General features: G+C 43.9%; 4 protein-coding genes across 18 annotated transcripts in view; 2 read left to right on the top strand and 2 right to left on the bottom strand.

The window, feature by feature from the left end:
• The first annotated feature begins 982 nt into the window (after positions 1-982).
• Positions 983-11,299, top strand: LOC121598861 (CDK5 and ABL1 enzyme substrate 1). Its single transcript, XM_041926207.1, has 5 exons — positions 983-3,073; positions 6,001-6,886; positions 6,956-7,146; positions 9,479-9,683; positions 9,837-11,299. Exons 1-5 carry the CDS (start codon positions 2,592-2,594, stop codon positions 9,975-9,977), a joined length of 1,905 nt encoding a protein of 634 aa, XP_041782141.1. The 5' UTR covers positions 983-2,591; the 3' UTR covers positions 9,978-11,299.
• Positions 10,242-12,699, bottom strand: LOC121598862 (arginine-hydroxylase NDUFAF5, mitochondrial). Its single transcript, XM_041926208.1, has 2 exons — positions 12,332-12,699; positions 10,242-12,274 (listed from the first exon to the last, which is right to left on the bottom strand). The coding sequence occupies exons 1-2, from the start codon at positions 12,478-12,480 to the stop codon at positions 11,413-11,415; spliced, it is 1,011 nt and encodes a 336-aa protein (XP_041782142.1). The 5' UTR covers positions 12,481-12,699; the 3' UTR covers positions 10,242-11,412.
• Positions 12,700-13,559: 860 nt separating this feature from the next.
• On the top strand, positions 13,560-15,241 carry LOC121600419 (putative mediator of RNA polymerase II transcription subunit 26). Its single transcript, XM_041928983.1, has 4 exons — positions 13,560-13,905; positions 13,971-14,450; positions 14,739-14,853; positions 14,944-15,241. The coding sequence occupies exons 1-4, from the start codon at positions 13,623-13,625 to the stop codon at positions 14,951-14,953; spliced, it is 888 nt and encodes a 295-aa protein (XP_041784917.1). The 5' UTR covers positions 13,560-13,622; the 3' UTR covers positions 14,954-15,241.
• Positions 15,242-17,555: 2,314 nt separating this feature from the next.
• LOC121600421 (MOB kinase activator-like 2) overlaps positions 17,556-24,775 on the bottom strand; it is a 113,800-nt gene continuing 106,580 nt past the window's right edge. For all 15 annotated transcript variants that reach the window (XM_041928998.1, XM_041929001.1, XM_041928999.1 and 12 more), the window contains 2 exons: positions 23,608-23,895; positions 17,556-23,530 (listed from right to left, as the gene is read on the bottom strand). In XM_041928998.1, coding sequence (XP_041784932.1) covers positions 22,780-23,530; positions 23,608-23,895 — 1,039 coding nt within the window. In that variant the 3' untranslated portion in view covers positions 17,556-22,779. The remainder of the gene's footprint in view (positions 23,531-23,607; positions 23,896-24,775) is intronic.

Genomic DNA, 24,775 nt, shown 5'->3' with positions numbered 1-24,775 from the left:
TTATGTTATTATAAGTTTAGTTTATAAGATCAGTGATAAGGCCAATGATGGCCAATCACTTAACATTTACAAATAAACAAATAAACAAATAAACAAATTAGTGAGTACAGGCAGGCCTTGACCGACAGCGGTTGTTGTGAAAAAAAAAATAAAAAAAAGCAATTAAATGAAATGTAAGAAAATAGAGAAACATCACTACAATCTAGTAATAAAGGGACTTTGTGGATTTGATCACTTGATCATGTCAGCTCAAGAGTCTAGTAAGATCATTATAAAGCTTCCGCAGTTTGGTATGGTACCATCTGGAAGGTTCTCTCAGACTAACGCCATCCAAATTTCTGTGGTGCATCTTTTGCTATATCCTTGAATGAGGATTTCTTAGGTTCAGATCCTTACGTTTGACGATAGATGAAAGCATTCGTGATATTTCAAGTCTTCATAAATAACCTAACTAACTAACACCTAACTAACAGCCGGGGTCGGTCTCGTGGTACAGCCGTCAACTTGAACGATTAAGCAGACCGTACTGATATACTGGAGTTATCAATTGTTTATCATAGTCCCACGATATAGGTTAAACCTTCCCGAAAACACATTAAACAGTGCACTATATATGGCTTTCAGTGGTACAGTCGTCAACTGGTACGACTTAATAACGTGACCGTAATGAGCTCCAGCGTCAAATGGACCGTCCCCCTGTAGCAAGGACTGACGACTATCCGGCTGCGTGGTGCTGAAATAGTCTCGAAAGCCTATATAGGCCGGGCATGTCTGCGACCAACAAGAAAACCGCGTTTTTTTATACTTTTCCTGCACTGCAAACGCCTGTTTCAAACCCATGTTCGAAAATCGTCACACGGAAAACGCGAACAGACAACACCCTACCATCGCTGCAACACTTCAACCCACCGGTAATAAACCGGCCAGCCCGAACTGTCATCACCAGCCATCAAATGTTTACGAACTTCCCCCACTCTCTTTCTCTCTCTCTCACTCAGGCAGTAGATTTTGCTCACCCATCAGTGCAACCAGAAGAATAATAAAGTTTCCGAATTTTCTAATCTAATCACCATTCGTATCCCCGTGTCCCGTGTGTGAAGCGACGGCCGCTGCCTATTTGTGTGTCTCCGTACCCGTACCCGTGACACAATCAAACACCAACAGTGCTCTAGTATGCTCGTGCACCGTGCGAGGAAAAAACACTTTGTCAAGGGAACCTAATATACAAGGCCTGCGTTTTTTCGTCCAAGAAGGAGAGAGGTTCTGGTGGTCTTTTTGTGTCCTCCCCCCTAACCTCTTTGTGTCACCCACTCTTATGTGTTTTTGTGTTACGCGAAAATCGTGTGGTGAGCGCGTGCTGGTACGGCCGCTTTGTAAGTGCATTTAATGTGTGCGGGCTGAATCATCCATCGTTCGTATCGATACCCATTCCAAAGCCGCCGACACTGGCCACCGTTAAAGCCGGGCAGCTAACGTGAGCACGGTGAAGCAAAAGTGTTTTACCTTCACCAACCTACTCCACCCCCACCGTCTTCGGCGCAGATCTTTCACGCACCACCAGCGGGGTTCTTATTCAATCGAAAGCTGTTACCCGCAAGAATCGTTGCGTCTCCCCTGTCTCCGCCACCTGTGATTTGCAAGCGATCGTGCGTGCGTGCGAGCCAACCGGAGTGAGTGAGACAGAGACAGGCAGCAGTGAAAACCCCCGTAAGAGAGAAAGAGAAGCATCACAAAGAGCCTTTAAAGCAAAGAAGAGGGAAAGGGAAATTTGGTCGCTCTTGTTTTTTTAAAAATCACATCACCACGAAGAATACGTCCATTACCGAGAAAAAAAATTGTACCGCAAAACAAAAGGGTCAAACCACACACGCCTTTTGCTGCTGGACATTTCAGCCTTAAAAAGTGTAACGCAACGGAAAACAGAGAACAAAACACACAAACACACGCAGGCAGAAAACAACAACACCGCATCAAAATGATTCCCAATAAAACGAACTGATATACGGCTGCTTGCAGCTCGTGCGGAAGAGGGAGTGTGTGCGAAGGGTGAGGAGTAGTCGAGCAGAAGAAGCGTGCTAAAGAAGAGGAGGAGAGCGAGAGAGAGAGCGAGCGAGCGGGCGGGCGGTGTGTGTTTTTGGTGTGTTTTGTTTTGATCGTTCGACGGGGTACGTGTGTGTGTCTGTCTGTGGAGCGGTTTTTTCTCCCTTCTTCGTTTTGTTCGGTGTTTGGTGTGACTGCTGTCCCCCCGAAAATACCGGTGTCTCTTCTGCTGCTGCTGCTGCTGTTGTGCGGTCAAATTCCAGTTTTGTGGCGTACGCCGCATCATCATCGACCCCCCCCCCCCCCCCCTTTGAACCTGTATTTTCTTGCCGCGACCGGAGGAGAGTCGCCGCCTATTTGGGTGACCGTGAAAAAGGGCTGATCCAAGCGTGCCGGCCCATCAGAAACGCACACACATACTTCCGCGAGATTACGGCGTATTTGAAAGCGAGTGAGCGAGCGATTCTGTGTGCGTTTCCAGGCAGAAGCAAGGAGCGAAAGAGGGCGAGAGAGAAATACACGGGAAAACGTGTGCATCCGGCATCCGATACATGGCTAGTTCTATGAACAGCAGGAACCGCATTCGTCGTCGACTGGCTGCGATATCCTTTCTGTCCAACATCTCGCTGGACGGTACCCACCGGGACACGAAGCTCGGCCCGCTGCACGGAGGCGGACTGGGAGGGGTAGGCGGAGGAGGAGGTGCTGGCACGTCACTGGCAGGAGGCAGAGCGGTACCACCGGCGGTCGGCGGTTGCCATACCAGTGCGGCACTAGCGCTGAACAACAATGATCTGGACGGGGGCGGCGGCGTCGGCGGCGTCAACGAGGAGCCGGGCGACGACGGGCTCGATGGGCCCGGGATGGGCCCGAGTACTGTGGCCGGCGTGAGCGGACCGGCGCAGCGGGCACGGGCCAGAACCGGAACGTTTAGCAAAAGCCCCGAACGGTACGCCGGCAAGCGGATCGACAGCGAGGGCAACATGGTGGTGAGCAACGGTTCCTCCGCCAAGGGGACGCCGCTCAAGGATCGGTAAGCTATCTTAATGTGGGAAGCCGGGGGGGATTATTTTTCACACACGCTCATAACTCAAAATAATGTTTTTTTTGAGTCACCTTTTTAACGATTTTCATCTTTTGGTGCCGTGACTAGGAGTACTACTGTATATTGCTAACGTCATCACCATCATAACAACTTTAGAATCGATTATAATGGAATGGTTTATTCATAAAATCGATTTTAACTCCATTTCTGGTGATATTTTAAATCACATTTTGAATTTCTCCTTCATTTTTAGCGGTTTTAAGACGAAAAGAGACCCCAAAAGAAGGACCGTAATCTAATGCCATGTTCTAATAGAGCAAGAGAATATTCACAGTGATTGGTAATTGGCCATTTGTTTAGAATATAAACTCCTTAAAACACTAATTTTCTTCTTCTTCTTCTTCTTTGGCACAACAACCGCAGTCGGTCAAGGCCTGCCTGTACCCACTTATGAAGTGAGCTTGGCATTCAGTGACTTATTGTTACCATAGCAGGATAGTCAGTCCTACGTATGGGGGCACGGTCTATTCGGGACTTGAACCCTTGACGGACATGTTGTTACGTCGTACGAGTTGACGACTGTACCACCAGACCGGCCCAACTAATTTTCTTACTACTATCAAATTTCGTGCAACCGTTCATGTTAAGCAAAGCCACAGTGGCCTTTTCAAGCACTTTTTTATATTGAATTTGGACGCTAAATCGAGTCACTGGAAGAAATAGAGCAAACGAAAATTTTCTATGAACAAGAGGCTAATTTCTCCTTTACAAGGCAGAGGAATATCAATACAAATAGGCACGCCAGAAGTTTTAGAACTCACTGGGGAGCTCTGGTCAATCAGAGAATGAGAGCAACTCGATCGATCAGTTCCAAAAACACTTCTGAAAATGTTACTACAGTCGTTGCCATCAAATAGGCATCGTAGGCATCAATTTTTGACAGTGTCCATCAATTTTTTACTCTAACGCACCTATTTTTGTAAGTAATGTATGTTTGTCGCTTGTGGGAATCATGAAAAATTTAAAAATTTATTTTAAAATTTGTTTTTAGAGGAAAAATAATGATTTTTTAATTCTAAACCCATTCTTAACACCTGAAAATTCATGTCAGTATTTTTCACTCTTTCAAAACTCCCATAACTGGCATAACAGTTGTTATATTTTAAATTCTATCAATGAAATTATTCACTAGTTAAATAGTTAGTTTCTATAATTTCTTAACCCACAGCTTCATATTAAATTATATTGAATATTGTAAATAAAGCAATCGACTCACAGTCCAAACTTGATGCCTTTGAGACAAAAATAGGTGATTTAGATTCAAAATTTAGTGTCCACCACGACTGTAAAATCAGAATTTTTCAAAATGACGCGTAAAATTATATTGAAAAAAAGAGCAGCCCAATTTCGGGATTATTGTTTTAGAAAATGTCATCTAAAGAGTTTTTAGCTTATTTTCCGTCAACTCCGATGAAAGAATTTGAGATTCTTAATATAATTACCTTCCCCCAAAACGATTACATCACTCAATCTTAACAACAACAAAAAAGAACTCGCCGAAGGAACGTGAACCATCCACGCTCTAGTCACGTGAAGATCGTACGGCTCAAAATGCCACCTCGCGACCAATAACCGGGGGGAATCATGTTTCCCGTTCAAATAGAAACAGAAGCAGAGGCAGAGCAAGCAGAGTAGCATTTTATGCTTGCTAATATTAAACTCGCCCATCGCGATCATTATTTAACCTTGAAGCACTATTTATATCGCGCGATATGGAAAAGAACGAACGGAAGGGAAAGATATAGAAACGCACACAAACTCACATATAAGAACACTCCCTTCGCTTTCGTCTTAGGCTGACTTCTCATCATCATCATTGTCTTCTTCTGATCGATAGCAGGCGACTTAGAATATTCCCGTTGCACTGCAAAAGTTAAAGACTTTTGCCATTTATTAGATTAACATAGAGCTATTGGGCCAAGAAAAACAGCCACTGTCTCCTTATGTTTTGTTCGCTAATCTCTTGACCCTATTGCAAAATACCTGCGTGTGTATGTGTGTACCGCACACGAACAAAGAACATTGCGAAACAGGCACACAGAGGAAGGAAAGAAAAAACAAAAACAAATCCTGCCAAGCCCAACAAAAACGCACACCATCTGCCGTTGGATGCGAACTTGCTGCCTTCGTTCGTTTTGTGTTGGCAATTCTACACCGAAACCCGCTTGTTCACACAACCACACGGGCGCATCGGCGGTGGTTCTGGTGTGTTGTTATTGCTGGAAAAGGAAATGGAATGCGCTTTTGCTCCGGCCTCAGACGTAATACCGGCAAACCCACCATCACCCATTGGGCAAGCCTTTTTCTCTTGTGGCGTTTGGGTTCTTGCCGAGGGGAAGATAGGATTACATGATCCGATTGCGCATATGCTGGTGGTGGTGGTGTGTGGTGCGTTTCTTTTGCACAAGACGCACTCAGAGCAGCCAACCTGTTCCGCGTTCGTAAAGAAGCTAAAAATAGACTCCTCTTCCAAGCGCGGATCCAATGCTGGAATGGGAATAAGTTTAAAGTATGTTTATCCGGTTTGTGGCCTTGGAAATGGGTGTTATTTTAAAGGGGTTTTTGTACTAACGATGTAACGCAAAAGACGCTTAACGCAACAAGTTTGCATTATTTGAGGCGTAATTTACAAGCATTTCAATTATAATGTTAAGATGAATACAGAAATACCAAAAAAGATCGAACAAAACTACCTTGACGGCTCACTTTTAGCCGAAATGTTCTTCTCCTCCAAAAACGCATTCCACTCAATTGATTACGTGACCTACAGCACGTCGTTTCCAGTCTACAAAACACTAATCCCTGTTTTGTTTTCATTCTCGCTCTCTCCCTCTCTCTTTCTTTTTCGAATGCAGTGAAAATTGGAATCCAAACGATGGCCGGCTGAATCACACCGCGGACAAGCGATCGCGGGCCAACTCCGCTACGCAGCGGCCGACGGGGGCCAAGCGATCGCTGCTGATGAACACGAGTGCGGGCGCAATCGTGACCGGCGGAAACGGCACAACCGGTGGTGGATCGGACGATCCCAACCACCGTCCCGTCGGCTGGCACACGAACAGCAGCACGGAAAGCTTGATCCAGGGCCGGCCGACCAAAACCGTCGTCATTAACGACCAGCAGCAGCTGCCGCACGGTGGTGGTGCTGGCGCCGGTGGCGTTGGTGCGTATCAGCGCGAGGTGCGCTACTACAACCAGATGGATCTGCGGCGCCACCCGGGCGGCTTTCAGGAGGACCGGATCGTGCTGCTGGCGAAGAAGGCACCGTGCCACATCTTCTCGGTGCTGCCGTACTGCAAGGGCAAAGCGTCCCGCTCGGAGCTGCGCCGTGAGCGCCGACGTCATCCTTCCGGGGCGCGCCCGCTATCCTCCATCAACGATGCACCGTTCGATGCGTTCCGGCTGCTCGGGATCGAACGGGGCGGCGAGATCGGGCAGGAGGTATCGTACGGGTATCTGCTGATCCCGTCGCGGGCCTACCACCGGGAGAAGAAGCACGCCAGCGCGGAAAAGTCGAACAAAAGTGCGTTCGAGATCACGAACTTTGCGTCGCTGGAGAATCATGCCGCGGCGCGGTACTATGATACGCTGAACCGGAACAGCGCGGCCAGCCCTTCGCAGGGCGGTGGTGGTGGTGGTGTTGTCGTCGCCTCGACCGGCACTGGGGCGGGCAGTGGTCCGTCCTCCGGGCTGCTGGACATCTCGAAGGAGTACGAGGATGGCTTCGCATCCATTACGGGGGTAAGGGAAAGGTGACGAAACAGAATGATTGGACAAATGGAAGGTTAACTCTCGCCTCTTCTTTCGCAGATCCAGTACTCGGCCAACATACTGGACGATCCGGAGCTGATCGCGGGCAAGCATCGGACGCTGCTGACGTTCACCTCGTACGTCACGTCCGTCATCGATTACGTGCGCCCGTCCGAGCTGAAGAAGGAGCTGAACGATCAGTTCCGCGAGCGGTTCCCACAGATACAGCTGACGCTCAGCAAACTCCGCAGGTACGGTAACAACAGCTCAACCATTACAAAAAGAGGAGCTTTTTTGTGCTGATGCCACTGCACACTGTGCTTGTGTGCCCAGTGGACGATGGGGTGGAATGAGAGAGAGATAAGAAATGGTGCTTCCTTGATGGACGCCATCATCACATGCCACCCCGCAGTTGTTGGTGCTTGGTTGGGTGTGTATGTGTGTTTGAGTTGCTGTTTGTTTTGGTATTAGCTATCGCAAAACAAACGGTACAGCTGGTGCTGATGGGCGCTGCTTCTGTTGCTTGTTGACAGACGACACCACACCCACTCCCGTTGCCTTTGATTCGCGCCCTGAGGGTGACATTTCCTGTGAGTGTCCGATTGCCAGTGATCCCTCTCAGCTGCAATCCGGATGCTATGCCCCGTTTCGTTGGGGGAGGGAAAAAGGGGGGAGCAAATGATCCCTCTTAAATCTGCCCTTATCAGCACATTCTTTACAGGCCTTCCTCTGTTTCGAGTGGTAAGCCAGCCAGGGGAATAGCAACCGTTTTGAGATGTAAAATCGATTGTTTATGAATTTCCGGAGTCGATTCCGGAGACAACTTCGAAGCCGATTCTGGAGTTGACTCCAGAGCCGATTCTCGAACAAACTTCAGAGCCCGGAATCAGCTCCGGAATCGATTCCGTGATCGGAACCGGCTCCGGAATCGAAATCAGCTCCGGAATCGAAATCAGCTCTGGAATCGAAATCGACCTTGGAATCGCAAATTGCTCCGGTAACGTAATCGGGATTGACTCCAGAACTGAAATTAGCTTCGGAATAAGAATTAGTTCTTGAATTCAAATAAGTAGTTTCAAAAGCGAAATCAGTTCGGGAATCTCCATGAGAATGGATCGTTTACAACTAAATTTTGATTCTTTGCGGCTATAATTACGTAGCATCATTGGACCCAAACGTCTATTCTTATGGAGATGCCGAAACCGACTCTGATTTCGAATCCGATTCCGGAAGCAATTTTAGAGCCGATTCCTATTCCGAAGCCGATTCCGGAAACTGATTACGGACCTACTATCCGGAAACTGATTCCAGAAAACTGCGGAACAGGTGGAAATCGATTCCTACGAAAAATTCATTTTTCCTGTCACCAATTTTACCCAACAAATTGAATTTAAAAAGATTAATTTTCTTATTATTGCATTGCGCAAGCCACACAAAAGCGCCTGAAGATGGACGATTTATTACTATAAGTTATTCATCCCTAAAACCGGGTGCCATGTACACGTAAGATACCGTGGTAGTTGTATCCCCTTTTGCCTATCGTACGATGCTGTCGATATCTTATCGTGATGATGACGGTGAAGCAGACATAATGGAGCAGTTTGCTTGTTTCATCGTTCCACCGCAACCCTATGGCCCGTCACGTGTGCAATCAAAACCGTTATTTAAAATACATTTTCAAAGCTCTTTTTTTTTTTGCTGTCCGTATTATGACGACATTTGATGAACGGTTTCCTTGTCCTTCCCCCGCCCATCTGGCTGTGATGGGTTGTAGCTTATCAGTCACCACCAGCTCAGCACAAGATGCCTTTTGCTTGGCCTTTTAAATGGGGCTTTGTGTTTGTTTCACGATCGTATTGTTGTGGTCGTCGTGTGTGTGTGTGTGTTTGTGGTTACACCTTAATCTTCTCTTATCAGTCGGAGAAGGGTAGGAGTAGGAGGAAGGTACACTTCTCGTCATCCAGACTGGTTTGCGAGCGGGGTGAACAAGGCCATCGTTACCGTTTTGATTTGCTGCTTTTAATTACCCTTTGGGAGATGGATGTGGACAGAAGAAGATGACGGGGTGTAAATCATTTGATAATCCCACTTTCTTCGTTAATCTTTTGTCTTCCTAGCAGTGGACGTTGTTGGGTGTCCGGGTGTGTGGTGCTTGTTCCATTTGTATGATTAAATTAAAATGTAAGAATAAAACAAGAAAAAACACGCTTTAAATTAGATTTTCAAGGGCAATCCGGGATGTTTTTGTTGTGGATTTGTTGTTTTATTTAAAAAGACGCAGAAAAAACAATCTCCCTCTGACCAGCCGGCTATTGTGGATGTGTCCGTTCAACGAACCGCCCCAAAAAGGGAACGAGTTGTAACCGGTGATAAGAAACAAAAAACCGAAGCATGCAAATTTCTCGCGATAGACGCTGCACGCGAAGACCAGTGACCGTCCTTGAAATAGTTACGATTTTACGAAGCACAACGCCTGTGCTGAAATCGTCTTCATTGCCGGTCATCGACACACAGACACATAATCAGCATTGGAATTAATCGAAATTTTGTCTGTCCTGTTCCTCCTCCCTTTTCTTCTGGCAGCATTAAACGCGAGATGAAGCGCATCAACAAGCTGGACAACCGTATCGACTTCCTGACCATCTCGCAGGCGTACGTGTACTTCGAGAAGCTGATCCTATCGAAGCTGGTGAACAAGGAAAATCGGAAACTGTGCGCCGGCGCCTGTCTGCTGCTGAGCGCGAAGCTGAACGACATCAAGGGAGAGGCGCTGAAGAGTTTGATTGAGGTAAGAGTGGCTTAAATCCCTCATTTTTCCCTTTTTTCATTTAAAAATTTTCTCTCTCTCTCTCTCTCTCTCTCTCTCTCTCTCTCTCTCTCTCTCTCTCTCTCTCTCTCTCTCTCTCTCTCTCTCTCTCTCTATAAACACACACACTGTTAGAAAACGGAGAGCGTCTTTCGTCTGAACCGCAAGGAGCTGATCGCGTCGGAGTTTGCCGTGCTGGTCGCGCTCGAGTTCAGCCTGCACGTGTCGACGCAGGAGATTCATCCGCACTACCAGCGCCTGATCTACGAGTCCTAGGGGCCACGGGGGCCGACCCGGGTGGGGGCGAGGGCGGGTGGACTGCGAGCGCCCCACAACAACCCGGACCAGCCGCCGAACCATGTAACGCTGTGTCATATGCTGCAGGAGGCATTTATTGGGTGATTTTCTGTTTTTCCTTTTCCTTTCGTTTGTTTTAGGGGGTTTTAATTTTGTTTTAAATATGTTTAAAAAAGGTGTATGTGTGTGTGTGTGGTGTCATCGTTTAAGGAGAGCGAGAAAAGAGCAAGAGAAGAGGAAAGGTGTTCCAAATTTTACGTTTTTATTAAACACAACAAAAGGCTGTTTATTACGCAAGGGAGCGCGTTTCAATGGTGAAATAGTAGTATAGGAACGTTTTCTAAATTACAAACAAAACAAAAACACACACACACATAATACAAAACGTATTACATGCAGTTTATAGCGCATTAGAGTATGATACATTTAGTGGTGTGAATTAAAAACACCTCCAAACAGCAAGCAAATGTACTTTAAAAGTAATAATTTCACTGCAGATTATGATAAGAATTTAACAAAAAACAAACTTAACAGGTTTGCAAACCTACGCTTCTCGCTCTCGTTTGCTCCTTTCTCCTCCTAGAAGTAGCGTAACTACTCGTAGCTTAACCAGAGGGAATTACTGTACTTATGGCGAAGTGATCTTTCCACCGATGTACTTTAATCTCGCTTTTTCAGTTTTAACGATTTGTTCCATTATTTTTTCCCATCTTCACTTTTTGCGAGAAAAAAATACACTTTTATGTTTGTTTCCACCCCTCGAAATGTCCTTTAAAAGGGACACACACACTCTCTCTCTCTCCCTTCCACTCTACTCTTCTTTATACCATATTATGCGGGGCTATTATTAGCCTTCTTAAAGATGCTACCAGTACTGTGTAAAAAGCACCATTATCAAAAAACAACACAAAAACAAGGTGATGGAAATCGGTTTATAAAACCTGGCTATAAATATTATTACTAAAAAAAGAAAACAATTGATATATGTATGGATACGATCTACACGCTCAAGTACTTCAGAAGGAATTACGTTACTTTTGTGTTGGTTATTTTTTGCGTCTCGCAGTGCCTATTTTATTTTATTGCTTCGTTACACACATATTATAATCACTTATTTCATAAGTAATTTCGTTACGTTGAGTTTGAGTTGAAACAAAAAACAAAACAAGGAAACGATGGTTTGGTGGGGACACGCGTAGAAAATAGGACATCAAAGTAGGTGCGCAGGAGCGTGTTTTTGTGCTGTTCATTTTCCTATCTTCTTGTTGTCGTCAGCTCTGATAGTGAATAGTATGATTGGGTATAAAAAAAACTTGCAAACCAAAAAAAAACATTTCTGCACCACCATCCTTTTCCTATATATTACATTAATAAACGTGGTCTTGAACTTTAAATCACTTCCCCGATTTCCGGCTCAACTTTTACATCCCGAACTGGCGCCACCCTTTGGCGTCATCACCTTCCCGAGATCCTTCAGCGAAACCGTGCCCGAACCGCGCTCCGCCGGCTGCGGCTGACTAGCGCACGGTTTCCAGCCGACGAAGAAAATGATCTGAAACGTGGCCGACACGCCCTCCTCCTTGCGGGCGTACATGTCCCGGTAAATGGCGGCCGCCGCCATCAGCGTATCCCGCCCCACGTGCAGCGGTCGGTTGAACGCCGCATTGCTCTCCGCCATCCCCTGCAGGTCGAACATCAGCTCGTACATGGACGGATACCCGATCACCAGCTCGTCCGTGTCGATCGTCAGCATGGTGAAGCCGCCCCGGTTCAGCAGCATGCCCACGTCCCGGATCTGCGTGAAGGGGGAAACGTGCGGCGCGAGACCACCCCTTCGCTCCTGCTCCGCCAGCTGCAGGGCCGACCGCAGCTCGTACAGCGTGTCCCCGCCGAACATGGCCCCGATAAACACGCCGTCCGGTTTGAGGGCACGATTCACCGCCCGAAAGCAGGCCGGCAGATCGTTGATCCAGTGCATGCTCAGGCTGGACACGACCAGATCGAGCGAATCCGGCTCGAACGCGAACCGCTCCTCGTCCATCTCGCGCACGCTAAAGTCCAGCCCGGGCGAACCCTTGATTTGGGCCAGCATTGCCGGGCTAAGGTCGATGGCAGTTAGCTTCTGGACCGTTTCGCCCAGCACGTGGTTGGTGACGTACCCACGGCCGGCACCCAGATCGACCGCATTCGTAAACTGGCGCTTGATGTCGAAGATACGGTCGGCCAGCCGGTAGCCCACCTCCTCCTTGATGTAATCGTACAGCTCCACATCGTCCCTGCAAGGTAAGCAAAATATTATTAAATGCTTCTGTTGTATCGGTTCTAAATCGTACCGTTTGGCAGCTCGTTCCCGTTGCAAACGTTTCACATTGCGATCGAAAATATTTACAACCGGCGTGCAGTAGGATCGTTGGTGCAATGTCGCAGAACCGGCGTTCCGGAGCACATTCCCAACCAGTGGGAACATTTTACATAACCGCATACTAACACCGGGCGGTCGCACGGCGTGCCGCTTGCTTCGAGCAGTGAACTGTTTTGCTTAAACTCAATCCTAGAAGGTAAGGTAATAATTATTACACTATTTTATCTCATTTTACTTAACAACAAAAAGCGACTAATTGGAAAAGGAGGCAGAATTACGGGCCCTCCTTTCCACCGTGTTGTGTTGTTTGTATTGCACAATTGTCAACAATCTTAACCCGCATGCACTGCGTGTTGTCCTAAGGTCAAATTAAATGGACACTACAGGAGTAATATTTTTGGCAAACTTTAAAATTGTAGTACGAATAACTTTATTTCATATTTTAAAATATTTTAAAGTTCTTAAAATTTGCCATAAACAATAAACATAAACAAACCAAAAGGAACATCCCGCTGTGCAGTGCTAACAAATCGAGCACTTTCGATCAGTTTTTTTATTCTAGTTTCTAAAGAAAACTGGGAAACACGGCATTGAAGCAGTAATAATCATTTTTCATTAATGAACAAATAAGCATTTAACAATGAAAAAGTGAAATTATACATAATGTTGGTTAATTTGTTCGCTGGGATCTAAATGCTCGATTATTCGCCAAAAGCGGCCCAACTGTCATTTGGGAACGTCAAAATGCCAAAAGTGAGCCGATTCAAACGCGTGAGAAAATATTGTCTCACTAGGAAATAGACAAAAATCGATTTAAATTTAATGAAAAACAGATATTATTTTTGAAAATGGTATTTAAACCATAAAATAAGTTATATTTTATTTAAAAAATGTACAGAACAGATAGAATTAGCTCATAATAAAATACATTTACGATCACTGGTGAGAAAGTGATGCAAGTGATCAACTCACTATGGCGGGCGAAAAAACCCGCCAATAACTCGTTGCATGAGAAAACCACGTTTTTACTAGTTAGAGCATTTAAAAAACGAATAAAACAATACTTTCGAGGTGAATTATTTTGTTAAAAAATAAACAAAAATGATAACTTTAAATCACAATTAAAAAAAAACATCAACAAAAGCGCCCAAATTTGCCCATATTAAAATTTGCCAACCTTCGCACCATAACGGTTTTTCGTTTGTACCCTGCAGCACCTAAACCGGTTTAGAAGCAAAAAGAAGCATCGCAGTATCTGACCAATGTCGCATACGATCGAGAACCGATCACCACTATCAGTCGCGGGTGGCAGTTCGACCCCGAAGGCAGACCGCGTGCGTCGTGTGATCGGTCCCGTGTGGAACGTGCGTGGCAAAAAAATGGCATTTCACGTGTTTTTAAGGTTACTTTCATTCATCTTTTGGTGTGGCTTGATTGCGATTAGGCCTGCCGGTGCGCTACCGGCAGGACCTGGAATCGAAATTATGCCGGCACAGTTCGCACAGAACGGACAGCTGAACTACGTGGTGGTGGATGAGAACGAAGGTAACATTGTGGTAGTGTATACAGTGTTGTGCGTTTGGCTAAACAGTTTGTGTGACTTTTTGCAGAAACGAATACGAACTTTCTGGAACAGCAGCCAGTCCTGGTGCGAGTGCCTCAGCGGCAAGCTGAGTACGTGGTACCCCAGCGACAAGAGCGGCCGTTACAAATCCAGCAGCGGGTGCAATCGGTACCGCAGGTCCAATATCAGCAACCAGTTACACAGCCCCCTCAGGCTCAGTATCAGCAACCTCAGGTTCAATACCAACAACCCGTTACCCAGCAACCACAGGTGCAATATCAGGCTCCCGCTGTCCAACAGCCTCAGGTTCAGTATCAGCAACCCGCTGCTGCCCAACAACCACAGTACCAGTACTACCAGCAGCCGCAATATACGTACCAACAACCTCAGTCGCAACCTTACTACCAATCCGCATACCAGCAGCAGCAGCAGCAGCCTTCCTACGCTCAATACCAACAGCCGTCGTACTATTACTCCGGAGCGCCCCAAAGCTCCGGCCAATACTATTCGACCCCACCGGAAAGAGGTACGTTAACGAGGGGAGACGGGTGACATCACTTACTACAGGAGTGCTAGAGATTTCTACCGTAAGAGGCCCGTCCACAAGAAACAAAAAAACCGGTTTTGGATTTCAAAAAACTACACACACTGCAAACTCATTAATTTTGCCAATGAGATTCGATAAATTATTCATTTCCTCCTTGTCCGTGGCCGGTTATCCGCGGTTTTTGCATGAAATGTCTGTCCCATTCCATGGTCTTCTATTTTCTAAATATAAACATTTCTTCGTGTGTTGTTTGTGCCACGCTTTCAGCTGGAAGCCGATATTCTGACCCCCTATCTAGCCTGCTCGGATTGTCAGGATTGTCACGACCTTCGACGACACTGGCTGCGGCCGGCTCATCGTTGCTGCGAGCAACGTCGCTGCTGTAAGTAGTGGATCTTTTCCCCTGCTCATCTAAGTAGCCCATGGGAGATTATCAGCTTTTAACACTTTTGGTTGCATTATCCTTCCACAGGTTCGGATGAGGGAAGCATACATCCGGTGCAGTCGTAGGCACACCAAAATAAAGAAGAAGGAACGGGTTTTCAGCTTTTACAAGCTTTTTGAAACCAAAATGTGCTACAAAAGAAAAGCAAACAGAAATTATTATTTAAAGCAAAGAAAGAAAAGTACGAGCGGTACAGTGCTATAAAGTACAAAATTAATTAACTAATTACCTCATTTATTATTACTCTTTTTTTCTTCTGTGTGTTGTGATGGCAAAATATGTTCGCGCTTGGGTTGTGTACTTTAATAAATTAATGTAAAATTAATTTAAAATAAATTAATCATACTTTCACACCATTATCCTTTGAAGTAACGTAGGGGAAAGCGGGGCAAAATGGGTATGTTAAGCAATTTCTTACATTATTACATGCCTCTCCCTATCGTTTTTTTTTTGCACCTTAGGAAAGCCATTCTAATTCAAATTCCCTTAAAAAAATCAAATTATAACACTTTTTACACGTTTCATTCGACGAAATCGAAGTGGTGCCTGTTAGCATCAGGGTAACTGTACCAGTTTTTGGCAGGGTATCTTAAAAGTGAAATCCTGCAAAAACGCATTAACAATTTTCTCAACGCATATTTTTTAAATTAAGATATGCTCATTGGTTATTCATATACGAAGTATCACATCATTTCCTTGCATATTTTCCAAAATATCAAACAAAATGGACAGAGTTCACAATTTTTCGGCAGATTTGCTGTCACCCAAGAGATAGGCAGGTTTCATAAACAGGCAAGGCAAACAACATACAATTATTCATTTAAGCGATTTTCAACACCAATTTTAGGTAAGTGAGGGTGTAAAACTGTTTTAAACATGTTTGTATACCTATTTGCATTGATTAAAACATTTTCTGACCTGTATTCGCGTAATCGCCGAAAATAGTAGGAGCACAGCCTGCCGAAAATAGGATCATAACAGCGATTTCATGAATATCTCCAAAAATGCATTTAAAACAGCATGTAAATAATAGCATAACATAAAACGATAGTTTTTCATTCAAAATAATCTCACTTTCCTGAAAGCTAATAAAAATTGTAAGTGTATGAGCAGTTTTTGTAAGACTGATGCCCAAAACTGGTACACAGTTACCCTGTTATGTGGACAAATACAAACACCAAGCGCCATTTGTTAAAAGCATCAGCCCATTTTATCCCACGTGTATCATTTATATATATATATGATTATTGTAATAAAAATACGCATTCAATTGCCTTACTTTCTGTAGATAAATTACATAGATTTTTTTCAAAATTACCATGTAAAACATACATACCTGTGGCATTGCTTAAAGCTTAGTTTCGAAGTGGTAGAAAAACATCAATTGGCTACTAAATCTTATTTTGTTTTTTTTTTTTGCTTGGTAATTTGTTAATTGCGGATTATAAAACATAAATGGTGTTCATAGAACACTAACATAAATATATGTTGAGCTTTGGAATTTTTCCTTGCTGTGAAATAATGCCTAAATAAAGGGTGTCCATTTTTAATGAGATTGTTACAAACAATATAATTGCGTTAAGTGTGATTTCTTCGTTAATAATCGTCGTTAGATCATAGCCCCTCCTTCCCACCCCTTACCAGCGTTACGTAGTTGATGGATGAAGCCTCACGGGTATTAGTTTTGCTGTCTTTCGGGGTGGCTACTTGGATGACTTTATGTGATTGCGGCACTTTTCAAACAGCTGCTGCCAGTGTCATGTACTGAATCGGTTGCTGGATCGGTGCAAGTTCACGATTCGTTTATGACTGTTTAGGTTCGGGTATACCCGCACAACAAAATCGAGCAGTTTTTGAGCTCGCTTTCTAGCTCGCTTTCCGCCGAAACCGATCGAGAAAGCGAGCAGAAATGTCCGAAGAACCGATCGAAGCTCTTGATCGGTTGAAGCGTTTACGGTATTTCGAGAGAGCGCGCTGTATGTGTTTGTCTCTTTTTGACAAAAAAGCTCCGGTACGCGACCGTGTTGGCGCAAAAATGATAATGGGCGAAAAATAGTTCACACCCACGTTCTCTTTCTTCTCTCTTTTCCCTTTCACCACGCTTTATCGTTATTGGTTTTTGCTCTCTAGCTATATTGAGCGAGTGGCTGACAAGTTTTCGATCGCTTTGCGCAGCGGGTAATTATTGAATTGAAAGAATTTCAGTATCAGTTCTAAGGCCAACGTGGCTTGGAGATTAATTCCAGGACCGGAATATAGGTTTGTTACACGTTCCAGGAACGGCTGGAGGAGCAGCTAGTTCCAGGCTCTGTTCGAGATCAGTTCTCCGGTGGCATGAAGTTGTGTAGCCCTGTAACTGTGCAAAAATAGTAACAATATTTTAAAAGCTTTTTATTAATTAAAATTATATAATTATTAATAAAACACACACTACCGTGTTTTGTTAATTCTCTTTATGTACTTTTATTATTATTTTCATGCTGAGAAAGGAGTTTGGGAGAGCGAGAGGCGTTCTTACGTGTTTTTTTCTTCCTTCTTGCATTTGCTCTGGGTTTACTCCGCTTTTACTTCTTTGAGGCGATCAATTGTTTTATTGATTATTATGTATCCACCGTATAGCGTGTGTTTTGTTTTTTTTCTTTTTTTCCCACCCATTTTTTATTTTCATTCGCTCTCTTATCTCTTCCCTTTGCTGATAACATTTGTATTTCTTTTGCTATCTTACAGTTACGGCAGATCTCACTTTATAGCAGCAACACAGCAGCAACACCGCATTATGGTACTACTTTCGTTCCGCGTTTGTGTTATGTTATAGAACTTTACTGTTTCACGTAGCTGAAGCATATTATCGGCTGTGGTGTCCCACACTATGTGTAATGCGTTTGTTTTTTTTTCTTTCTATACTCATCACTTTTGAGTTGCTTTTTGCTCATATTGAATTGACTGCATAAACAACGGAATTAGGACACAAAATTATGAACAAAACAAAAAACAAAAATGCAATCATCTGTGCGCGGTGCATGAAGTGCCTTAGTGTAGTGTAATGTAGAATTAGTATTTGTGAATTGGAATAGGCTGATATGGTGTGTATGTAGATCTGTAGATGTGCAGCAATTTAATTGCTTTTCTTATGTTTTACATTCCTTTGTTAAAGTTTTCATATCTTTTTTTTTACAACTTTCCATTCGTTTTGCTTACTTTTTTGTTTAGTTTATTTTACAGAAAAAAGAAACTTATTTACAAGTTAAACACATTGGTTATCATTTTTTTAGATAATGTCTGCCATTTTAGAGTGAAATTAAAAATTAACTTTAAACGTTTGCGGCTTGTTTTGAACCATTTTTATTACCACACAAAAGTTGGATAAAAGTTCTATAAACTCCACTTTCTTTTGACCTCTGTTACTAACACACCGTTAAACTGTGTGCTTTCTGAACGAATAAAAACCCAAAACACACACACACTGAGTAAGGACGCAATAGACAACACTTTCTTCTAAAGGCCACTTTTGTCAATCAGCCTAAAGGTATGCAACGTTGCAGCTGTATGTTTTGCTTTGCTGTTTAGCTTTTCAAATTCTTTTCCGCCTTTTTGCTTGTGATTTTTTTTTCTATTCTATTTCCTTCATGCTTTACTGTCGCTTCCACTACTTCTACTCGCTTACTCAACATTTAAAACACAAAATACAAATAGCTATGCTTTGTAGTTGTGTTTTTTTGTTAGTTTTTGAACAAAGAAGTTTACAGTGTTTTCTCGTTTTCTTATTTTCCTGTTCTTTTTATTATAATTTCGGCAAATAGAACGCTTTTATTGCTAGTTTCTGAACTTGGTTCAGCAGCATCTTATAGCTCTTTTTCCACTTTACTCTTTTTAACTCATCTACGGAATCAACAAACTCTTTCTAAACCGATACTTTATGCTCACTGGATATTTTACTTTTTTATTTATCTTCTCTTTTTTCTCTCCTTTCTCTGCTTTTGCACTACTCTTTTTATAGCTTATCTTTTCTTTTCCTTTTTCTTCCGAACTATCTCGAACAACTATTACCGAACGAAAAGCTAGACGAAACAGTCTAAACTATTAAACTTAGTTAGTTTTACGTGCCTGTTCTGTGTTGCTTTATTGTTTTTTAAATGTTTTTTTCCTTTTTTCATTTACTTTTTGGCTTTTTCAAAGCAAATCTAATCAATTTCATTAATTTTCTTTTCATTTTGCTGTTTTTCTCTTTCCATCATTTGCGCAACTGGGCAAATTTTGACATGCCTCTGTACATGTATGATCACTCGTTACACTATCACAATGTGTGGTTTTTCTTGTTTCTTGTTAAAGAACGATTAAAACAACGAAACACATGCACACACATCAAAGATGGGAGAACGATGAGTGAAGCAACTTAATGGTGGAATTTGCTGATGGAATTTATCTTTTTTTCCAGAATCCAAATTTCCAAATGCACCGGAATTTTTACAGCCATTTAGATGTGACGATGACGATGATGATGATGATGATGGGAATGATGAAGCGTCCGGGGAAATGGAGTGCAAAACTAAAATGAAATCAAAACACACAATTAAACACCGTTTAGCAGCAATTGCATGAAAAAAAGAAGAATTAAAAAATAAGTATACACTTTTAATACCTTTTTCTTGTTTTTTCTAGTCTGTTTTCTATACATTTTCTTCTTCTTTCTAGACTTGTTGTGAAACGTCCCGCAGGAGGAAAATTTGGATCACGTTTTTCACTCAAAACTCAACTTACAGCAACACTTACACCATATACACATGTCCCAGCACAAACATCATTTCGCTTTTTTCTTTCCACCCTCTCCCCCTTCACCCACCCACGCACATACACACACACGGTCAAATAACAACAATTTGCAGGATTATGTATTTGCATCAATGTTTTTTTTTGCTTCTTTAAACTTTTTTTCTTCTTTTCTTTTTCTCTCTTTTCTCTTTCTGTAACTCTTATCTGCCTCGTGCTTCATACATGCTCCACACTATACTAAACTATCTTCATTTCTTTTTCCTAGTGGGAGGGGGGGGGGGGGGGGGAGGGTAGGTTGGTTTGTTTGGATGTTTTGCATGAATAAGGGAGCGTGTGTGTGTGTGTGAGTTTTGCTTTTACTTGTGTATTATTATACTTGTGTATTCTTTGCAAACTAGAGCAAAATGTGTGTATCTGTGTCTGTGAAAGTGGAAGTGGGTGATTCTTATCGCCCACCCGCACACTGCTTTCTCTTACAGCTACTACAACTAACCTCTTACACATTTGCTCACATTTTTACGTTTTATAACACATTCCCACCCCTCTCTCGTTTACTCACATACACACACGCTCATTCTCCTATCACGTTCTATTAACACATTTCTTTCTTTTTAACACATTCCTGTTTTAAGAGGGGGTTTTATTTCCCATTTCCTTTGCCTGTTCTCTCTCACTCTCTCTTTCTATAAGTTGACTCTCTTTCTCTATATCTCTGTATTAAATATATATATATGTACTTCTATATAGACCTAATGTTCTGCCCCGCTTTCTTGTTAATTTTTACGCACATTTCTCTTTATTCGTTTTCTTCTGTTTTGCGTGTGTTTTGTTTTCTTTGTGTTTGTTTGTGTGTTTTTACTCACACAACTTGTGTTTAGCTTTATGTTGATTAGGTTCAGCTGTGTTTTTTTGTTGCATTTTGCTGTGTTTTAGTAGCATGTATGCCTTTTATTTATCGACTTCGATAACGATCTCTATTCTTTCCCTTGCAACAACACTCTACACCCTCTCTAAAGAGTTTGCTGGCATTCTACTGGTGTGAAACTATTATCTTTTTTATTTTTTTGCTTTCATCTTGACCCTTTTAGTGTGGCTCACGGGTCAGTAAGGGTTTCATTATTTTATCTGCTTTGCTGCTGCACCAGCTGCCCAAACTAAAGTGATCGGACGCACAAACGCATCTCGATCGCTAATGCGTTTCATAATATGCGTCGCTCTAGTTAACAGTTATATTCTTCTTTCTCTAACAAGGTGCAAATTATAAGTAGTTTAAGGTTATTGTGTGTTGGTTGGTTGGTTGGGGGGATGGATCCATTTGAAGTGATGACTACTACTCTTCGACTTCAGCTCACTATCACCACAAACACACACGACGCACAACATGGGCAGTCGATCGAGCAAAACCAAAAAAAAAGCAGAAAAGTTCACTAAAATAGTAACTAACAGTATGTAATAATTAAACAACCTAAAGAGCGCGCGAAATAGAACACACACACACACACACACACAAACAGGGAAATGTAAAAGGAAACAAATGAGAGGGGAAAACCAAGAGCGAAATCATTTGCACAAAGACACGAAAAAAAAACACGAGTTAAAAGAAAGAGACAATAAAAAAAGAAAATAGCACAGAAAAATGCTGTTTTTGCTCGTTACGAACGCGAAGAAAGAAGATACATAAACGCATATATATCACCTTTTCTTGTATAAACCTTAGCCTTGGTTTAATGTACGAATTGATCTTTGCACCACACTCACTGCAACAGGAGACAGGGGTGAATGAAAACAACATCAACGCGCTTTTCATAATTTGACCGGATGTGTTATGTTTTTCTCTGTTTTTTTTCGGTAGTCAATTTCATTCTATTTTCTTTTCACAGCTGCTTTTTTTGTTTTTTTTTTATTGTAACCTTTTTCTAACAGCGGTAAAAAAGGATGCTCCAGCTCTCTCTATCTCTCTCTTGCTTTCGCTTTACAAAGTGTGTTCGGTTGAGGCAAAACCGAAAAGGGAAAAATAAACAAGTAAAAAGAAAGAAGAACCAACAATCATGATCACAGTAGAGTAAACGAAACGAAACGTGTGCGTAAACGAAGCAAAGACAAATACAAAACATAAAACAAAACAATTGCTTTCTTACAAAAAGGGAGAGGAAAGGGCCGAATAGATCGCACTAGAATTAGATAACAGAAGAACAGCAAAACGAGTTACTCCTTGGAAATGTGATTGGAACTAGGAAAGAAGTTTACCAAAAATAATTTACAATATTATGTGTTCGATATTAAAAAAAAACAGGAACAGAGAGATGACTAAACAGTTCAAACATTAGTTATGACCGCGTAACTGCCAATTGCCATAGCTTTCTCTACTGTCTAGCAGCAGCAGCTGACGGTTCCAGTAAGTGTCCCCAAACTAACAGTTAAAAATCCGTCCCCGACTTAGTTTTTTTCAGGGACCGCTTGTTCGTTTCTTTTTTCTTAGTTTTGCTTATTATTCAGGCTACCTTGAAGGATGGTTTCAATCATAATGGGTTACAATACATACACAAATATATTATCCTTTCTTGGGAGGGGAGTGTTTCATGTAACAGAGCACACACACTTTTCACGCCTACTAAAAATGGTTCCTAGCTTCATTAAAAAAATAAAAAAAGATTGACGCAACGCCTCCTCTGCTGTCCTCTGCGCGTGATGCGATGCTGATTGGTTGTTTTGGGGGGAGCGTTGCTAGGGGCGCGTGTCGTGTATGTGTGTTTCGTGCAAAAGGCAAAATGAAAGCAGGGACAACGAACCAACACACATACACACACACACGCACATACACCCGAATGGCAACATCCCTCACTCCATCATCACACTCCTGTTCTCCAAGGATGTGTACGCACGCGCTTGTGTGTGTGTGTTTGCCACCTTTCGCATCACATCCTTTTCCCGCGTATGCTTGTGTGTGTTTTTTTGTTTTGTTTTTTGTTTTTTTTTAAGATCACATTTTGGTCAGATTTGGGTGGGCACCTGGAGGGCCCCACAGCACGCCGCCCCGCCCAGCAGGAACATGGTTCCGGCGCCGGCCCCAACACTCGCAGTCCAGCGTATCCACTATGCCGTTGTCTGCGTGTTGGACGACTGCTGCGAACTGGCCCCGCCCGAATGTCCACCGCCACCTCCACCACCGCCTCCCCCACCAACGACGCTGTAACCGACGCCGCATCCGCTCACCCCAACGCTGCCGGTGCTGCTGCCACTGCCGCCACCACCACCCGTCGCGCAGGACGATTCCATCTTACCCGGATGATGGTGATGATGGTGATGGGGATGGTTGTGGTGATGGTGCGGGTGATGATTATGACTATTACTATTTACAACGACGCTGCCCGATTCGAGCGGCTGCTTGCAGATCGGCTGGGCCGTCGCGTCCCCATCGATGAGCGCGTGGTGGTTCGCGTGGCCGGCGGCACCACTATCACTACTGCTGTTGCTATTATTGTTGTCCGCACCACTGCAGCTGCTGTTCGGCGTGGCGGTGGTAGAGGAGGAGGAAGGAGGCAGGGTCGTACCGTTGTTCGGGTGCGGCGACGACGGCGGCGGCACGGTAGAGGAGGCGGCAGCTGCAGCGGCGGTTAGGAGTAGCGGCGGCGAGCAGGAAGCGGTCGAGGACGTGGACGAGGACGAGCACGTGTTGGTCGTGCCGGTCGAGGCCGAGGTCGTGGACGCGATCGAGGCACTACTGTCCGCCTTGCCGTCGGCGCCGGTGGTGACCGCGGGCGCCGTCGGATCGTCCGTCAGGCGGAGCGCGATCTCCAGATCGCGCAGCACTTCTGTCTCTTTGGGTTCTATCAGATTAAATCGCCTAAAAGATGGAACAGAGGGAACGAATGATTAAATGGCATTGAAGAACACAACAAACCACACTTACTCTCCACTTACCTATGGAACGCGGTGAGATGCGCGAAGGTGAGGTTAAGATGCGCGTGCAGCCCGAGCATGGTGACCTCGCGGAAGTGGGCCGCGTACAGGTGCGCGATCACATGGAACAGCAGGCGGACGATTTTGCGCGCGATGCTCTCGAACGAACTAGGGAACTCATTGGCATATTTGGTGGGAAAGATCGACTCGTCGCTGACCGTCTTCTGCGTGAACGTCATCACGTAGTCGATGTACTGTGGGGCGGCCACCCGTGTCTTCTTGCCCTTCTCGTCGAACCAGAGGTACATCCTGGAGTGGTCGGGAGGAGAGCGAGAAAGAGAGAGAAAAAATACACTCATTAGTTTGTTGGTTTGAAAGAGCGACGATGTCAACTGTCAAAAGAGACAGCTGTCACGGGCGAAACCGTGAAGAACGTTTAGTAGATGTGGTGGTAACGCAGTTTTTTTTTGCCAGTTAAGCCGGTGATGACACGGAAGATGTGCGTACGCGATCAATGATTCATCGTGAGGCAAGAAAATCAAAATATGACCCTTAATGTTTGGTTAGGAAAAATAAAACTCCAACAAAAAAAAGAAACATTTATATACGCAAGAGCTAAAGCAACATCATACTTCGATCGATTGATGAGGTAATAGAATAACCACGTACACTATGAGTGTGCAGCGATCACAAGGAATGTGCGCAGTCATTCCTTACAAGCAAGACCGCGCGCGCGCGCTGCACTCGCACTTCAAAGCACCTTATAAACGAAACGTGTTTCTTCTTCTTTTTAGAATCGCCATGGGCGGTCGAATTTTGGAACAAAGAGAGAGAGGGCACCGAAAGCTAGGAATAGTTTTTCCTCCTGCGGGTCGGGCGCGCTGATCAAAGAAGCGACAGCGCAAAGCGTCTACGATGGGTCGATCGTCTTCGATTCCCCCGGTTTGCTTTATCATTTGTGAGAGATTTGTACCGTGCCTCGTGTTTCGGCGATACAGAGAGGAGTTTAAAAGGGTCTTCAAATCTCACAACTATTAAGAGGGCCGACTTCTTGTGCATACAAAATTATGATAAGCGAGTTAGAGAATGGATAAAAAAAAACCTCAATCTGTTTGTGGTCAAGGGGTGCACCCCGTTTCAAGTAATTCCAAAGAACTTTCTTCAAAGTTGGCTAGTGCAGCACACGGGG

The sequence above is a fragment of the Anopheles merus genome, chromosome 3L (assembly GCF_017562075.2).
Source record: "Anopheles merus strain MAF chromosome 3L, AmerM5.1, whole genome shotgun sequence".
In the NCBI taxonomy this organism is placed as follows: Eukaryota; Metazoa; Arthropoda; class Insecta; order Diptera; family Culicidae; genus Anopheles; species Anopheles merus.
This window is presented reverse-complemented; position numbering and strand designations above follow the sequence as displayed.